Genomic DNA, 16,005 nt, shown 5'->3' on the forward strand with positions numbered 1-16,005 from the left:
GGCAGTTTGTCCCCACGCCTTAGCCACTCTCGGAACTGACAGCGTAGCTGTTGGAGAGGGCTTGGCTCACTCCTTAGCGAGCTGTTGGAGAGTGTTTGGCTCACTCCGTAGCGAGCTGCGATTTTCACTCTTTTGAGGTCCTGTGCTTCACTGAAATGGAGCAGCGAGGTGAAGGCGAGCGTGGGGACTGGTAAGGATATGGTTCCTTCATGAGTTTTAAGGAAAAATCTGCTGCTCCGTTGTTGTCTTCAGAGCTGCGCAGATACTGCCTGCGTTGTGGTTCATCACCACGCTTCTCCTCCTTTGTAGGCAACCTTTGGTTTGGGAAACAGTTTCCCTGGTGCTCTTCACCGTGGTTGTGGTGCCCTTCGGTGAGTCTCTGTAGAGCTCTGACTAGAGGATGCTTCTTTCGGAAGCCCCCAGTGGTTTGTTCTGCCCAGGGACAGGGGAGTGGGCAGCCCAAGGCAGAACGCCAAGTCTTTGTGCCGGCAATGTATTGAGAGCTTTGTGGAATTCCTGACAGGCGTTTACTGCATTGGAAACGCTGTTGAAGGGGTCAGGACGGCGGCTGGACTGACTCCAAGGTAAAAAACAAAACAGTCTCCCTTTGGCTAGACCGTTCTTGAGAGGAGCTCTGCCCCTTGTCCGTGACCACTTCTTACCCGAGTCACACTTCCATGGCACAGTGCCTGTGCTTCTCCCATTTCCCATTCTCCTCTCCCAGCTTTTCCTTCAAACCGCTACAGCTCCACGATCCCCCAGAGTTACCCAGGAAGCACCTTCTTGGTTGGGATCTCGTGGAGCTTGCCAACCAGCGTAGTCAAGTCTCAACTGAATCTTGGCTACCCCGTTGTCATGCGCAGCGAGGCTCGTTCGCTGCCTCACAGTCCCATGGCTTGTGAGAGGAGAGCCGTGTCCACTTCTCTCCATTACCTGCTGTCTCCAGGCTGGCGGTTAGTAATCTGGAAATGCTGAGCCGGGAAGAAGAGCAGAATAAGATCCAGCGGCAGCTTCATGTCCTGCAGTGGGGAGCAAGGGACATTACTGTGCGTGCTCTCCATGAGGCCTTCCGGAGAACTGAGCTCCCAGGCTTTACCAGCGAGGTAAGAGGACTGTCTGCCAGTGCTGCCTGCCTGTCATGGGGCTTCCCGACAGGAAAAAGCCTTTCCTTTCCTGCCACATCCGTGTCCAGAGCACTGGAGTGAGCAGCCCCTCTCCATTCCCGTGCCAAATGTTCATAGTAGAGTTCTGGAGGTTCCCAGGCAACTTGCAGCCAAGTTTGCTTTGGCTGGCTTTGCAGGGAACCTGGGAGGCAACTCTTTTCCCCCTTCTTAATCCTTCTGACCAGCGCTCTCCTTTGTCTTCCTTCCCAGGCTGTTCAAGACATGATCAGTCAAGTACTGGAGAAGCTGGAAGAAAGCCCATTCCGGATGCCGAATTATGCCAGCAAGACTTCAGGTGCCATTAGACAGTAGAAACCAACAGACCGCAGAAGTTGATTCCAATGCACTTCTTGTCTGCTTTGACAGGATGGGCATTTGGGCAGTGGTGGGGTAGGGCGGGTGAGGAGTGAACAGCCGCTTTGTGCCCTGAGAGTGTGCTTGCAGAGAGAGTCTTCAGTGGTCTGGAGCACATCTGGAAAGCACTACTCCTACTTGGTGTTGTTTCTCAAGCGACTGCTCAGCTGGCTGTCAGTTTATGCTGCCTTTTAAAATAGTTGAGTGAGTCCCTGCGTTGTGCTGCAGAGGGAAATGGCAAGAGAGGAGGAGGGAACTATCACTGTTGAGGATGTATGACTGCTTAGAAGCTTTTTCAAGAGGACAGTGCAAGGGCAGCCGGCATCTCTGTGCAGCTGTTTATGTGCAAAGCAAGGTCAGCAGGCCTTGATTCCTCCTGGCCTTGCTTGACAATAGGGCCCGTGATTTGATTTGCAGGCGCTGCTATTGTTCGTTCCAAGACTTCTCCCTCCTGGACTGGAAGTGGGAAAGTCTTTTGGCAGTCGTTGCTGGTGACACCTTATATGAGGGCTCCTGAGATTACTCTTGAGGTATGAACACTGAGAAACGGGGGAAGAATGGTACGGGGTGGAGGAGACCAAAAGCCCTGCAGAGGATTGTCCTTACACTTGTCCTCACATCCCAGCTTGCCTTACCTAAGGTCTTCTTGCAAGGCCCTAGTCCCCTCTTGTGTATCGCTGCTGAGAATTTCTTCTGCCAGACTGCCCCCGGTCCTCCTTGTGCAAGCTCTCAGTGGACCCAGGTGGGCACAGAGGGCGTGCGCTGCAGGAGGGCCCCATGTTGTGTTTGCCAGCCTATCGTGTCACTGCTCCCAAGCTACGTAACAAATCGGAGTCCCGGCTGGTGCTGGTGCAAAGAAGTGGGAAGTGATGAGGGGGAGCGATTGCTTCCCCTTGCTGGATAGGCTCGTGCCAGCGAGCCCTTCTTTGTCCTGGCAGGTGCCCCTCAACCACTGCAGCCCCTCCTTGTTTTTGGCAAGTTGCTCCGCAAAAGAAGGGGCCTGAGAGCTTCTGCGAGTTGTGCACCCAGCTCACTGTCGTGCACTTATGAATGTGCTTCGGAGCAGAGCTGAAGGGCCAATACAACGCTAGAGCCTCTGATGCTGTAGCAGGAATTCTAGCCAGGACTCTCTTTCGCAAGTGAACACTGTTCCTTCTTCTCTTTTTAGCCTGACAATCATCCAGGAAACTGCTGGCCCTTCCCAGGAAGCCAAGGGCACGTTGTCATCAAGTTGTCCATGGCCGTCTTTCCCACAGCAGTTACAATAAACCACGGAATTCCAGCAGCGGCGTACCGTGCAGACAGCATCTCCAGTGCTCCTAAGGACTTTGCTGTCTATGTAAGTGATACCCCTGGGCTGTGGAGGTTCTGTGTGTAGCATTTGAGGTGGATGGTGGTAGCAGCTCCAAGAGCGCTGCGGCATGCAGTCCTTCCATGCCTTGGGGGAGAAAGAAGTTCCTCAGTGTTGCTCCATTTCCACAGCATTCCTTTTTGGTCCAGCATCGCGCAGCAAAGAAGGTTTCCCACTCTTGGGGCGAGTTGGTAGTTTGAGAGGCAGAGGGAAAGGGAAATGGCACAGTGGATGGTCCCAGACCACCTCTGCTTCCAGTCCCTGCGGGGCTCTGTGATCATTGTCCGGCAGCGCATCCCATTGTTCTGTTTTCTCCACCCCTGCCTTCCTGTAGGGCCTGAAGGCAGAAGATGATGAGGAAGGAATTTTCCTGGGAGAGTTCACCTTTGTTCCAGGCCAGGCTCCCAGTCAGACCTTCCAACTGAAGGTACGTTGTCTAAGAGGGACGTGAAGCGTGGGAGAGGAGAACCAGGTTGGCTGGGCAGAAGCTTCCAAGCCAGAGGTGTATGAGGGCCTTCTGGCATTTCTTCTGCTGCCACTCCCTACCTGCGTATGCCCAGAGTGCCGTGCTGTTTTTGCTCCCATGTCGTTTTTAAGCTTGCGAGCTACTACAGCTTTTAGCACAGCTAAGCTTCAGCTGTGCTTGCAGCAGAAACCACTGTGACCAAGTGGCTTGCGATTGCACAGAAGTAGGCACCTCTCGATGTAGGCGATACTGTTGGTGTGCTACTTTCACACTGGGGATGTGTGGCTTTCCAAGGGTCTTGTTGTTGCCGGTAACAGGCAGCGTAAGGGAGGCCATTCTGCCTGGGTGACTTGTTAGAGAAGCTAATGAGTGTCACATCCCTCCATTTTTTGTGCATGCACACACACTCAAAGCAAGTGCAAAGAACTTGCCTGCGTATTCGCTGCAGCTTTTGGTAGCTGTTTCTTTCCTTAAAACTCATGTGGCCAAAGAGGCGGAGCAGGGTAAGAAATGTCTTGATTGTGCCACGGGAGCACATCAGCGTGTCAAAGAACTAGGAGGGCAGCCTGAAGTAAGATGTTGCGCGACTATGTCGCTCCCGCGTTGTCAGTGGTCAAAGAGAGGAAAACACATTTCATTTCTTTTTCTCGTTGCAGAACGAGCTCTCTGGGTTCATCAGTTACGTGAAGCTGCAAGTGCTGAGCAACTGGGGCCACCCGGAGTACACCTGTCTGTATCAGTTCAGGCTCCACGGCGATCCAGCCCGTGACGACGATGCCAGGAGAAAACTATCTGGCTAGGGGAAATTTAATTGGCTTGGGGAAATTTAATTGGCTTGGGGAAATCTATTTGGCTTGGGGAAATCAATCTGGCTTATCTCAAAATAAATTAAACAACAACAACAAAAAAAAACCAAACTATACATTTCCCATGTTGAATCTCCTTTGTCCGTCGGAATAACTATTAAGAGATCTCCCAGTCTTTATCTCGACCCACGTGCTTTTTCATCCCCTTTTCTCTTGCTCTCCGCCTAGGGAGGAAGAACAAGGGAGCGACTGGGTGGGAGCTGGCAGAGTGATCTCCACGTGCTGTTTTTTTTTTGATCCTCGTTGAACTACGGGTGGGAGTCAGCAGAACTAGTACCCACTTGGTCTTCCAGGGGGCAGAGCTTGTCCTCTTTCAGACTGTAGTTGAGAGGGTCCATGAGGAGGCAATTGTGGAGGGCATGGGAGCCTAGGATGGCTGGGAATACTTTTAGGAAATTATTTTAGCGGGACAGGAGCTGACCTTCACCAAATCACGGAAGATGCGCCAACGGGCAAGGAGGCCAGTAAGGCTGAACGGAGAATTTTGACTGGAAGTCCAGGACAATAGAAAAGTTCATGGTATTTGGAAGAATGGGCAAGCTACTTACAACTATTCCAAGTCCACATTGAAGCTGTGCAGGGAGAAAATTAGAAAAGCAAAAGCTCAGCTAGAACTGAACTTGGCCTCTTAGGGGAAGAACAACAGTAAATATTTCCAAAAATACGTCAACGGCAGGAGGAGGGCTATGGAGAATCTCCATCCCCTGTTGGATGATGCTGAGGGCAACACGGTGGCAAGGATCAGGATAAGGTTGAGAAACTTAATGCCTTCTTTCCCTCAGTCTTTATTAGCAAGACTCGTTACTTCCCGGTAACACAGCTCCTTGCGCTGGTAGACAGGGAGGGGGGACAGAATAGGCCTTGCATAATCCACAGTGAGATGGTTTTGGGCCTGTTCTGAAAGCTGGATGTTCAGAAGTCCATGGACCCAGATGGACTGCACCCTACAGTGGGGAGTGAGTTGGCGGATGTGGTTGCCAAGCTGCGCTCCATCGTCCTTCAGCAGTCTGGACTAACTGGGGATGTCCCAGTGGAGTGGAGACTGGCAAACGTGACACCCATCTCTAAAAAGAGCTGAAAAGATGATCCCGGTAGCTACAAGACCTATGGTTTCACCTTGGTACCAGGGAAGGTCATGGAATGGACGATCTCGGGAGGTGTCACAGATCAGTTAACAGTAAGAGGCCGTTATGATGATGAGGCCCAATCAGCATGGGATTACGAATGGTAGATCCTGTCTGACAAACCCGATTTCATTCTATGAGAAGGTGCATCCCCCAGTGGTCTGTCCTAGGGCCGGTGCTCTTTAACATCATTATCAATGACATCTATGATGGAACTGAGTGCATCCTCAGCAGGTTTGCTGAGCAGTGTGGTTGAAACAATGGAAGGAAGGGGTGCCATTCAGAGGGACCTCAACTGACTTGAAAGGTGGGCCCGGGTGAATCTAGCGAGGTTCAGCACAGTCATGTGCAAGGTTTTGCACTTGGGCCGGTGGAATCCTAGGGATATATGCAGACTGGAAGGAGCAACCCTTGAGCGTAGCCGTGCAGAGAAGGACCTGGGGATCCTGGTAGAAACTGAACACGAGCCAGCAGCGTGCTCTTGCAGCGTGGAAAGCAAATGGTATCGTGGGCTCCATCAGAGGAGAGGTGGCCAGCAGGGACAGGGAGCTGATTGTCCCACTCTGCTCAGCCTTTGAGAGGACCTTGGGGTCCCGGTGGGTTAAAGGTTGGCCATGAGCCAGCAGTGTGCGCGTGCTGACAAGAAGGCCAGTGGGATCCTGGGTTGCATTAAAAAGAGCATGGCCAGCAGTTTGAGGGAGGTGGTCCTCCCCATCTTCTCTAGCCCTGGTGAGGCCGCATCTGGAGTACCGTGTCCCATTCGGGGCTCCTGGGCTCAACAAAGGCAGGCAACTTCTAGAGAGGGCATAGTGGAGGGCCATAAGGATGAGGAGGGGCGTGGAGCATCTCCCTTCTGAGGAAAGGCTGAGACAGCTGGGCCTGTTGGGCCTGGAAGGCTGAGAGGGGATCTGGTCAGTGCTCATGAACATCCAACAGGCAGCAGTCGAGTGGGTGGGGACAGGCTCTTTTCACAGCTGCCCAGTAACAGAATGAAGGGCCAATGGGCACGCACAGGAACGCTGGAAATGCCCTGCGAACAGGAGGCAACATTTCTTGAGTGCGAAGGTATCAGAGAAGTGGAGCAGGCTGCTCAGAGTGGGTGCAGAGTCCCCTTCTGTGGGATTCAAGGCCTGAACAACAGTTAACGCAACTCTGCCCGGACGATTTCCGGGGCAGCCCACCACAGGGAACCTGCTTTAGCGGGGCTGCGGCCTGGACGGTCGTTCAGAGCTCCGTTCCAAGCTGTCTGTCCCAGCCTGCGCTAATGCACGCAGTGTGGGAAATGAGGAGTTGGAAGTGCTGCTGCGCTTGAAAAGTGATGATCTTGTTGCTAAAGCTGTTGACCACGCCTTGGTTGAGTCTGTGGTCTTGAGGAATGTGGGCCTGGCAAAGAGCAAGGTCAGGACCCTGAAGTTCATAAGAGCAAACTTCAGGCTGTTTAAGGAATTGTTGGCCAAGATCTCCTTGGCTGAAAGGCCACGGAGAGAGGGTGGAGATCAGTGGTTCTGCGTCCAGTTGGTAACATGTCCAGGCTGGTAATGGGAAAACGGTTTTAAATAGAGAGAGGGAAGATTTGGGTTGGATAGCAGGGTGGGAAGTTCTTTTCAGAGAAAGCGGTGAGGTGCTGGAGGAGGCTGCCCAGAGATGTTGTGGATGCCCCATCCCCGGAGGTGATCAAGGCCAGGCTGGATGGGGCCCTGGACTACCTGGTCTAGTGTTAGATACGGGGGTTGGTAGCCGTGCATGCCGCAGGGGGGTTGGAGCCTGAGGACCTTTAGGTCCCTTCCAACCCAAGCCATGATTCTGTGATCCCCATGCTATTCCCCTGTGGGCTACTTTTAAATTTGCAGTGGCACACTTGACATCTTGTAGAGGGCAACAACATCTATTTATTGAAGTGCGTGGAAATTCCCACGAGCAGGAAGAACTACGTGCAGTTTCTGCCTGTTGGTGATTTCTGCAGGAACTGCCATTTGCAGTCCTTCACGTCTGCTTGAAACACTGGCTGACAGTAGGAAGACGGATACAGGAAAGCATTGGAAAAGTCTGGGTACCTGGAGTGAGACATCTGATGTACAGAGCATCAAAAGTAGGAACCGAAAAAAGCGTCTTGTAGCTCCCAGCCTGTCCCCCCTCAGCAGGATCCTACCAAGCAGGGTGCTGGCTGGAGGTGTTCTGACCATGTAGGATCTTTCCCTTGCAGGCAGGAGGTGCAGAATCTGTTCCTTGTCAGGCTGGGCTGTCCCTCAGAACATGGCGCCGCCTCCTCTGTGGTGACATCACTGACCACTGTGAAGTCACAAAGGGCCCTCAACACAGGGGCAGTTTGTCCCCACGCCTTAGCCACTCTCGGAACTGACAGCATAGCTGTTGGAGAGGGTTTGGCTCACTCCTTAGCGAGCTGTTGGAGAGTGTTTGGCTCACTCCGTAGCGAGCTGCGATTTTCACTCTTTTGAGGTCCTGTGCTTCACTGAAATGGAGCAGCGAGGTGAAGGCGAGCGTGGGGACTGGTAAGGATATGGTTCCTTCACGAGTTTTAAGGAAAAATCTGCTGCTCCGTTGTTGTCTTCAGAGCTGCGCAGATACTGCCTGCGTTGTGGTTCATCACCACGCTTCTCCTCCTTTGTAGGCAACCTTTGGTTTGGGAAACAGTTTCCCTGGTGCTCTTCACCGTGGTTGTGGTGCCCTTCGGTGAGTCTCTGTAGAGCTCTGACTAGAGGATGCTTCTTTCGGAAGCCCCCAGTGGTTTGTTCTGCCCAGGGACAGGGGAGTGGGCAGCCCAAGGCAGAACGCCAAGTCTTTGTGCCGGCAATGTATTGAGAGCTTTGTGGAATTCCTGACAGGCGTTTACTGCATTGGAAACGCTGTTGAAGGGGTCAGGACGGCGGCTGGACTGACTCCAAGGTAAAAAACAAAACAGTCTCCCTTTGGCTAGACCGTTCTTGAGAGGAGCTCTGCCCCTTGTCCGTGACCACTTCTTACCCGAGTCACACTTCCATGGCACAGTGCCTGTGCTTCTCCCATTTCCCATTCTCCTCTCCCAGCTTTTCCTTCAAACCGCTACAGCTCCACGATCCCCCAGAGTTACCCAGGAAGCACCTTCTTGGTTGGGATCTCGTGGAGCTTGCCAACCAGCGTAGTCAAGTCTCAACTGAATCTTGGCTACCCCGTTGTCATGCGCAGCGAGGCTCGTTCGCTGCCTCACAGTCCCATGGCTTGTGAGAGGAGAGCCGTGTCCACTTCTCTCCATTACCTGCTGTCTCCAGGCTGGCGGTTAGTAATCTGGAAATGCTGAGCCGGGAAGAGGAGCAGAATAAGATCCAGCGGCAGCTTCATGTCCTGCAGTGGGGAGCAAGGGACATTACTGTGCGTGCTCTCCATGAGGCCTTCCGGAGAACTGAGCTCCCAGGCTTTACCGGCGAGGTAAGAGGACTGTCTGCCAGTGCTGCCTGCCTGTCATGGGGCTTCCCGACAGGAAAAAGCCTTTCCTTTCCTGCCACATCCGTGTCCAGAGCACTGGAGTGAGCAGCCCCTCTCCATTCCCGTGCCAAATGTTCATAGTAGAGTTCTGGAGGTTCCCAGGCAACTTGCAGCCAAGTTTGCTTTGGCTGGCTTTGCAGGGAACCTGGGAGGCAACTCTTTTCCCCCTTCTTAATCCTTCTGACCAGCGCTCTCCTTTGTCTTCCTTCCCAGGCTGTTCAAGACATGATCAGTCAAGTACTGGAGAAGCTGGAAGAAAGCCCATTCCGGATGCCGAATTATGCCAGCAAGACTTCAGGTGCCATTAGACAGTAGAAACCAACAGACCGCAGAAGTTGATTCCAATGCACTTCTTGTCTGCTTTGACAGGATGGGCATTTGGGCAGTGGTGGGGTAGGGCGGGTGAGGAGTGAACAGCTGCTTTGTGCCCTGAGAGTGTGCTTGCAGAGAGAGTCTTCAGTGGTCTGGAGCACATCTGGAAAGCACTACTCCTACTTGGTGTTGTTTCTCAAGCAACTGCTCAGCTGGCTGTCAGTTTATGCTGCCTTTTAGGATAGTTGAGTGAGTCCCTGCGTTGTGCTGCAGAGGGAAATGGCAAGAGAGGAGGAGGGAACTATCACTGTTGAGGATGTATGACTGCTTAGAAGCTTTTTCAAGAGGACAGTGCAAGGGCAGCCGGCATCTCTGTGCAGCTGTTTATGTGCAAAGCAAGGTCAGCAGGCCTTGATTCCTCCTGGCCTTGCTTGACAATAGGGCCCGTGATTTGATTTGCAGGCGCTGCTATTGTTCGTTCCAAGACTTCTCCCTCCTGGACTGGAAGTGGGAAAGTCTTTTGGCAGTCGTTGCTGGTGACACCTTATATGAGGGCTCCTGAGATTACTCTTGAGGTATGAACACTGAGAAACGGGGGAAGAATGGTACGGGGTGGAGGAGACCAAAAGCCCTGCAGAGGATTGTCCTTACACTTGTCCTCACATCCCAGCTTGCCTTACCTAAGGTCTTCTTGCAAGGCCCTAGTCCCCTCTTGTGTATCGCTGCTGAGAATTTCTTCTGCCAGACTGCCCCCCGGTCCTCCTTGTGCAAGCTCTCAGTGGACCCAGGTGGGCACAGAGGGCGTGCGCTGCAGGAGGGCCCCATGTTGTGTTTGCCAGCCTATCGTGTCACTGCTCCCAAGCTACGTAACAAATCGGAGTCCTGGCTGGTGCTGGTGCAAAGAAGTGGGAAGTGATGAGGGGGAGCGATTGCTTCCCCTTGCTGGATAGGCTCGTGCCAGCGAGCCCTTCTTTGTCCTGGCAGGTGCCCCTCAACCACTGCAGCCCCTCCTTGTTTTTGGCAAGTTGCTCTGCAAAAGAAGGGGCCTGAGAGCTTCTGCGAGTTGTGCACCCAGCTCACTGTCGTGCACTTATGAATGTGCTTCGGAGCAGAGCTGAAGGGCCAATACAACGCTAGAGCCTCTGATGCTGTAGCAGGAATTCTAGCCAGGACTCTCTTTTGCAAGTGAACACTGTTCCTTCTTCTCTTTTTAGCCTGACAATCATCCAGGAAACTGCTGGCCCTTCCCAGGAAGCCAAGGGCACGTTGTCATCAAGTTGTCCATGGCCGTCTTTCCCACAGCAGTTACAATAAACCACGGAATTCCAGCAGCGGCGTACCGTGCAGACAGCATCTCCAGTGCTCCTAAGGACTTTGCTGTCTATGTAAGTGATACCCCTGGGCTGTGGAGGTTCTGTGTGTAGCATTTGAGGTGGACGGTGGTAGCAGCTCCAAGAGCGCTGCGGCATGCAGTCCTTCCATGCCTTGGGGGAGAAAGAAGTTCCTCAGTGTTGCTCCATTTCCACAGCATTCCTTTTTGGTCCAGCATCGCGCAGCAAAGAAGGTTTCCCACTCTTGGGGCGAGTTGGTAGTTTGAGAGGCAGAGGGAAAGGGAAATGGCACAGTGGATGGTCCCAGACCACCTCTGCTTCCAGTCCCTGCGGGGCTCTGTGATCATTGTCCGGCAGCGCATCCCATTGTTCTGTTTTCTCCACCCCTGCCTTCCTGTAGGGCCTGAAGGCAGAAGATGATGAGGAAGGAATTTTCCTGGGAGAGTTCACCTTTGTTCCAGGCCAGGCTCCCAGTCAGACCTTCCAACTGAAGGTACGTTGTCTAAGAGGGACGTGAAGCGTGGGAGAGGAGAACCAGGTTGGCTGGGCAGAAGCTTCCAAGCCAGAGGTGTATGAGGGCCTTCTGGCATTTCTTCTGCTGCCACTCCCTACCTGCGTATGCCCAGAGTGCCGTGCTGTTTTTGCTCCCATGTCGTTTTTAAGCTTGCGAGCTACTACAGCTTTTAGCACAGCTAAGCTTCAGCTGTGCTTGCAGCAGAAACCACTGTGACCAAGTGGCTTGCGATTGCACAGAAGTAGGCACCTCTCGATGTAGGCGATACTGTTGGTGTGCTACTTTCACACTGGGGATGTGTGGCTTTCCAAGGGTCTTGTTGTTGCCGGTAACAGGCAGCGTAAGGGAGGCCATTCTGCCTGGGTGACTTGTTAGAGAAGCTAATGAGTGTCACATCCCTCCATTTTTTGTGCATGCACACACACTCAAAGCAAGTGCAAAGAACTTGCCTGCGTATTTGCTGCAGCTTTTGGTAGCTGTTTCTTTCCTTAAAACTCATGTGGCCAAAGAGGCGGAGCAGGGTAAGAAATGTCTTGATTGTGCCACGGGAGCACATCAGCGTGTCAAAGAACTAGGAGGGCAGCCTGAAGTAAGATGTTGCGCGACTATGTCGCTCCCGCGTTGTCAGTGGTCAAAGAGAGGAAAACACATTTCATTTCTTTTTCTCGTTGCAGAACGAGCTCTCTGGGTTCATCAGTTACGTGAAGCTGCAAGTGCTGAGCAACTGGGGCCACCCGGAGTACACCTGTCTGTATCAGTTCAGGCTCCACGGCGATCCAGCCCGTGACGACGATGCCAGGAGAAAACTATCTGGCTAGGGGAAATTTAATTGGCTTGGGGAAATTTAATTGGCTTGGGGAAATCTATTTGGCTTGGGGAAATCAATCTGGCTTATCTCAAAATAAATTAAACAACAACAACAAAAAAAAACCAAACTATACATTTCCCATGTTGAATCTCCTTTGTCCGTCGGAATAACTATTAAGAGATCTCCCAGTCTTTATCTCGACCCACGTGCTTTTTCATCCCCTTTTCTCTTGCTCTCCGCCTAGGGAGGAAGAACAAGGGAGCGACTGGGTGGGAGCTGGCAGAGTGATCTCCACGTGCTGTTTTTTTTTTGATCCTCGTTGAACTACGGGTGGGAGTCAGCAGAACTAGTACCCACTTGGTCTTCCAGGGGGCAGAGCTTGTCCTCTTTCAGACTGTAGTTGAGAGGGTCCATGAGGAGGCAATTGTGGAGGGCATGGGAGCCTAGGATGGCTGGGAATACTTTTAGGAAATTATTTTAGCGGGACAGGAGCTGACCTTCACCAAATCACGGAAGATGCGCCAACGGGCAAGGAGGCCAGTAAGGCTGAACGGAGAATTTTGACTGGAAGTCCAGGACAATAGAAAAGTTCATGGTATTTGGAAGAATGGGCAAGCTACTTACAACTATTCCAAGTCCACATTGAAGCTGTGCAGGGAGAAAATTAGAAAAGCAAAAGCTCAGCTAGAACTGAACTTGGCCTCTTAGGGGAAGAACAACAGTAAATATTTCCAAAAATACGTCAACGGCAGGAGGAGGGCTATGGAGAATCTCCATCCCCTGTTGGATGATGCTGAGGGCAACACGGTGGCAAGGATCAGGATAAGGTTGAGAAACTTAATGCCTTCTTTCCCTCAGTCTTTATTAGCAAGACTCGTTACTTCCCGGTAACACAGCTCCTTGCGCTGGTAGACAGGGAGGGGGGATAGAATAGGCCTTGCATAATCCACAGTGAGATGGTTTTGGGCCTGTTCTGAAAGCTGGATGTTCAGAAGTCCATGGACCCAGATGGACTGCACCCTACAGTGGGGAGTGAGTTGGCGGATGTGGTTGCCAAGCTGCGCTCCATCGTCCTTCAGCAGTCTGGACTAACTGGGGATGTCCCAGTGGAGTGGAGACTGGCAAACGTGACACCCATCTCTAAAAAGAGCTGAAAAGATGATCCCGGTAGCTACAAGACCTATGGTTTCACCTTGGTACCAGGGAAGGTCATGGAATGGACGATCTCGGGAGGTGTCACAGATCAGTTAACAGTAAGAGGCCGTTATGATGATGAGGCCCAATCAGCATGGGATTACGAATGGTAGATCCTGTCTGACAAACCCGATTTCATTCTATGAGAAGGTGCATCCCCCAGTGGTCTGTCCTAGGGCCGGTGCTCTTTAACATCATTATCAATGACATCTATGATGGAACTGAGTGCATCCTCAGCAGGTTTGCTGAGCAGTGTGGTTGAAACAATGGAAGGAAGGGGTGCCATTCAGAGGGACCTCAACTGACTTGAAAGGTGGGCCCGGGTGAATCTAGCGAGGTTCAGCACAGTCATGTGCAAGGTTTTGCACTTGGGCCGGTGGAATCCTAGGGATATATGCAGACTGGAAGGAGCAACCCTTGAGCGTAGCCGTGCAGAGAAGGACCTGGGGATCCTGGTAGAAACTGAACACGAGCCAGCAGCGTGCTCTTGCAGCGTGGAAAGCAAATGGTATCGTGGGCTCCATCAGAGGAGAGGTGGCCAGCAGGGACAGGGAGCTGATTGTCCCACTCTGCTCAGCCTTTGAGAGGACCTTGGGGTCCCGGTGGGTTAAAGGTTGGCCATGAGCCAGCAGTGTGCGCGTGCTGACAAGAAGGCCAGTGGGATCCTGGGTTGCATTAAAAAGAGCATGGCCAGCAGTTTGAGGGAGGTGGTCCTCCCCATCTTCTCTAGCCCTGGTGAGGCCGCATCTGGAGTACCGTGTCCCATTCGGGGCTCCTGGGCTCAACAAAGGCAGGCAACTTCTAGAGAGGGCATAGTGGAGGGCCATAAGGATGAGGAGGGGCGTGGAGCATCTCCCTTCTGAGGAAAGGCTGAGACAGCTGGGCCTGTTGGGCCTGGAAGGCTGAGAGGGGATCTGGTCAGTGCTCATGAACATCCAACAGGCAGCAGTCGAGTGGGTGGGGACAGGCTCTTTTCACAGCTGCCCAGTAACAGAATGAAGGGCCAATGGGCACGCACAGGAACGCTGGAAATGCCCTGCGAACAGGAGGCAACATTTCTTGAGTGCGAAGGTATCAGAGAAGTGGAGCAGGCTGCTCAGAGTGGGTGCAGAGTCCCCTTCTGTGGGATTCAAGGCCTGAACAACAGTTAACGCAACTCTGCCCGGACGATTTCCGGGGCAGCCCACCACAGGGAACCTGCTTTAGCGGGGCTGCGGCCTGGACGGTCGTTCAGAGCTCCATTCCAAGCTGTCTGTCCCAGCCTGCGCTAATGCACGCAGTGTGGGAAATGAGGAGTTGGAAGTGCTGCTGCGCTTGAAAAGTGATGATCTTGTTGCTAAAGCTGTTGACCACGCCTTGGTTGAGTCTGTGGTCTTGAGGAATGTGGGCCTGGCAAAGAGCAAGGTCAGGACCCTGAAGTTCATAAGAGCAAACTTCAGGCTGTTTAAGGAATTGTTGGCCAAGATCTCCTTGGCTGAAAGGCCACGGAGAGAGGGTGGAGATCAGTGGTTCTGCGTCCAGTTGGTAACATGTCCAGGCTGGTAATGGGAAAACGGTTTTAAATAGAGAGAGGGAAGATTTGGGTTGGATAGCAGGGTGGGAAGTTCTTTTCAGAGAAAGCGGTGAGGTGCTGGAGGAGGCTGCCCAGAGATGTTGTGGATGCCCCATCCCCGGAGGTGATCAAGGCCAGGCTGGATGGGGCCCTGGACTACCTGGTCTAGTGTTAGATACGGGGGTTGGTAGCCGTGCATGCCGCAGGGGGGTTGGAGCCTGAGGACCTTTAGGTCCCTTCCAACCCAAGCCATGATTCTGTGATCCCCATGCTATTCCCCTGTGGGCTACTTTTAAATTTGCAGTGGCACACTTGACATCTTGTAGAGGGCAACAACATCTATTTATTGAAGTGCGTGGAAATTCCCACGAGCAGGAAGAACTACGTGCAGTTTCTGCCTGTTGGTGATTTCTGCAGGAACTGCCATTTGCAGTCCTTCACGTCTGCTTGAAACACTGGCTGACAGTAGGAAGACGGATACAGGAAAGCATTGGAAAAGTCTGGGTACCTGGAGTGAGACATCTGATGTACAGAGCATCAAAAGTAGGAACCGAAAAAAGCGTCTTGTAGCTCCCAGCCTGTCCCCCCTCAGCAGGATCCTACCAAGCAGGGTGCTGGCTGGAGGTGTTCTGACCATGTAGGATCTTTCCCTTGCAGGCAGGAGGTGCAGAATCTGTTCCTTGTCAGGCTGGGCTGTCCCTCAGAACATGGCGCCGCCTCCTCTGTGGTGACATCACTGACCACTGTGAAGTCACAAAGGGCCCTCAACACAGGGGCAGTTTGTCCCCACGCCTTAGCCACTCTCGGAACTGACAGCATAGCTGTTGGAGAGGGTTTGGCTCACTCCTTAGCGAGCTGTTGGAGAGTGTTTGGCTCACTCCGTAGCGAGCTGCGATTTTCACTCTTTTGAGGTCCTGTGCTTCACTGAAATGGAGCAGCGAGGTGAAGGCGAGCGTGGGGACTGGTAAGGATATGGTTCCTTCACGAGTTTTAAGGAAAAATCTGCTGCTCCGTTGTTGTCTTCAGAGCTGCGCAGATACTGCCTGCGTTGTGGTTCATCACCACGCTTCTCCTCCTTTGTAGGCAACCTTTGGTTTGGGAAACAGTTTCCCTGGTGCTCTTCACCGTGGTTGTGGTGCCCTTCGGTGAGTCTCTGTAGAGCTCTGACTAGAGGATGCTTCTTTCGGAAGCCCCCAGTGGTTTGTTCTGCCCAGGGACAGGGGAGTGGGCAGCCCAAGGCAGAACGCCAAGTCTTTGTGCCGGCAATGTATTGAGAGCTTTGTGGAATTCCTGACAGGCGTTTACTGCATTGGAAACGCTGTTGAAGGGGTCAGGACGGCGGCTGGACTGACTCCAAGGTAAAAAACAAAACAGTCTCCCTTTGGCTAGACCGTTCTTGAGAGGAGCTCTGCCCCTTGTCCGTGACCACTTCTTACCCGAGTCACACTTCCATGGCACAGTGCCTGTGCTTCTCCCATTTCCCATTCTCC

General features: G+C 52.7%; 2 protein-coding genes across 2 annotated transcripts; both read left to right on the top strand.

Annotated features, from left to right (window-relative positions):
- Positions 1–308: 308 nt before the first annotated feature.
- Positions 309–3,901, top strand: LOC146762058 (SUN domain-containing protein 3-like). Its single transcript, XM_085538101.1, has 6 exons — positions 309–371; positions 524–584; positions 947–1,458; positions 1,935–2,047; positions 2,686–2,856; positions 3,203–3,901. The coding sequence occupies exons 3-6, from the start codon at positions 1,386–1,388 to the stop codon at positions 3,317–3,319; spliced, it is 474 nt and encodes a 157-aa protein (XP_085394227.1). The 5' UTR covers positions 309–371; positions 524–584; positions 947–1,385; the 3' UTR covers positions 3,320–3,901.
- A 22-nt stretch (positions 3,902–3,923) lies between these two features.
- On the top strand, positions 3,924–11,846 carry LOC146762059 (uncharacterized). The gene is made up of 11 exons (XM_085539248.1): positions 3,924–4,099; positions 6,599–6,842; positions 7,288–7,397; positions 7,897–8,015; positions 8,168–8,228; positions 8,591–8,747; positions 9,018–9,102; positions 9,579–9,691; positions 10,331–10,501; positions 10,848–10,940; positions 11,636–11,846. Exons 1-11 carry the CDS (start codon positions 3,924–3,926, stop codon positions 11,777–11,779), a joined length of 1,473 nt encoding a protein of 490 aa, XP_085395374.1. The 3' UTR covers positions 11,780–11,846.
- Positions 11,847–16,005: the final 4,159 nt, after the last annotated feature.

The sequence above is a fragment of the Coturnix japonica genome, chromosome 2, assembly GCF_054131305.1.
Source record: "Coturnix japonica strain WE chromosome 2, WE-NBRP24, whole genome shotgun sequence".
NCBI classification, from domain to species: Eukaryota; Metazoa; Chordata; class Aves; order Galliformes; family Phasianidae; genus Coturnix; species Coturnix japonica.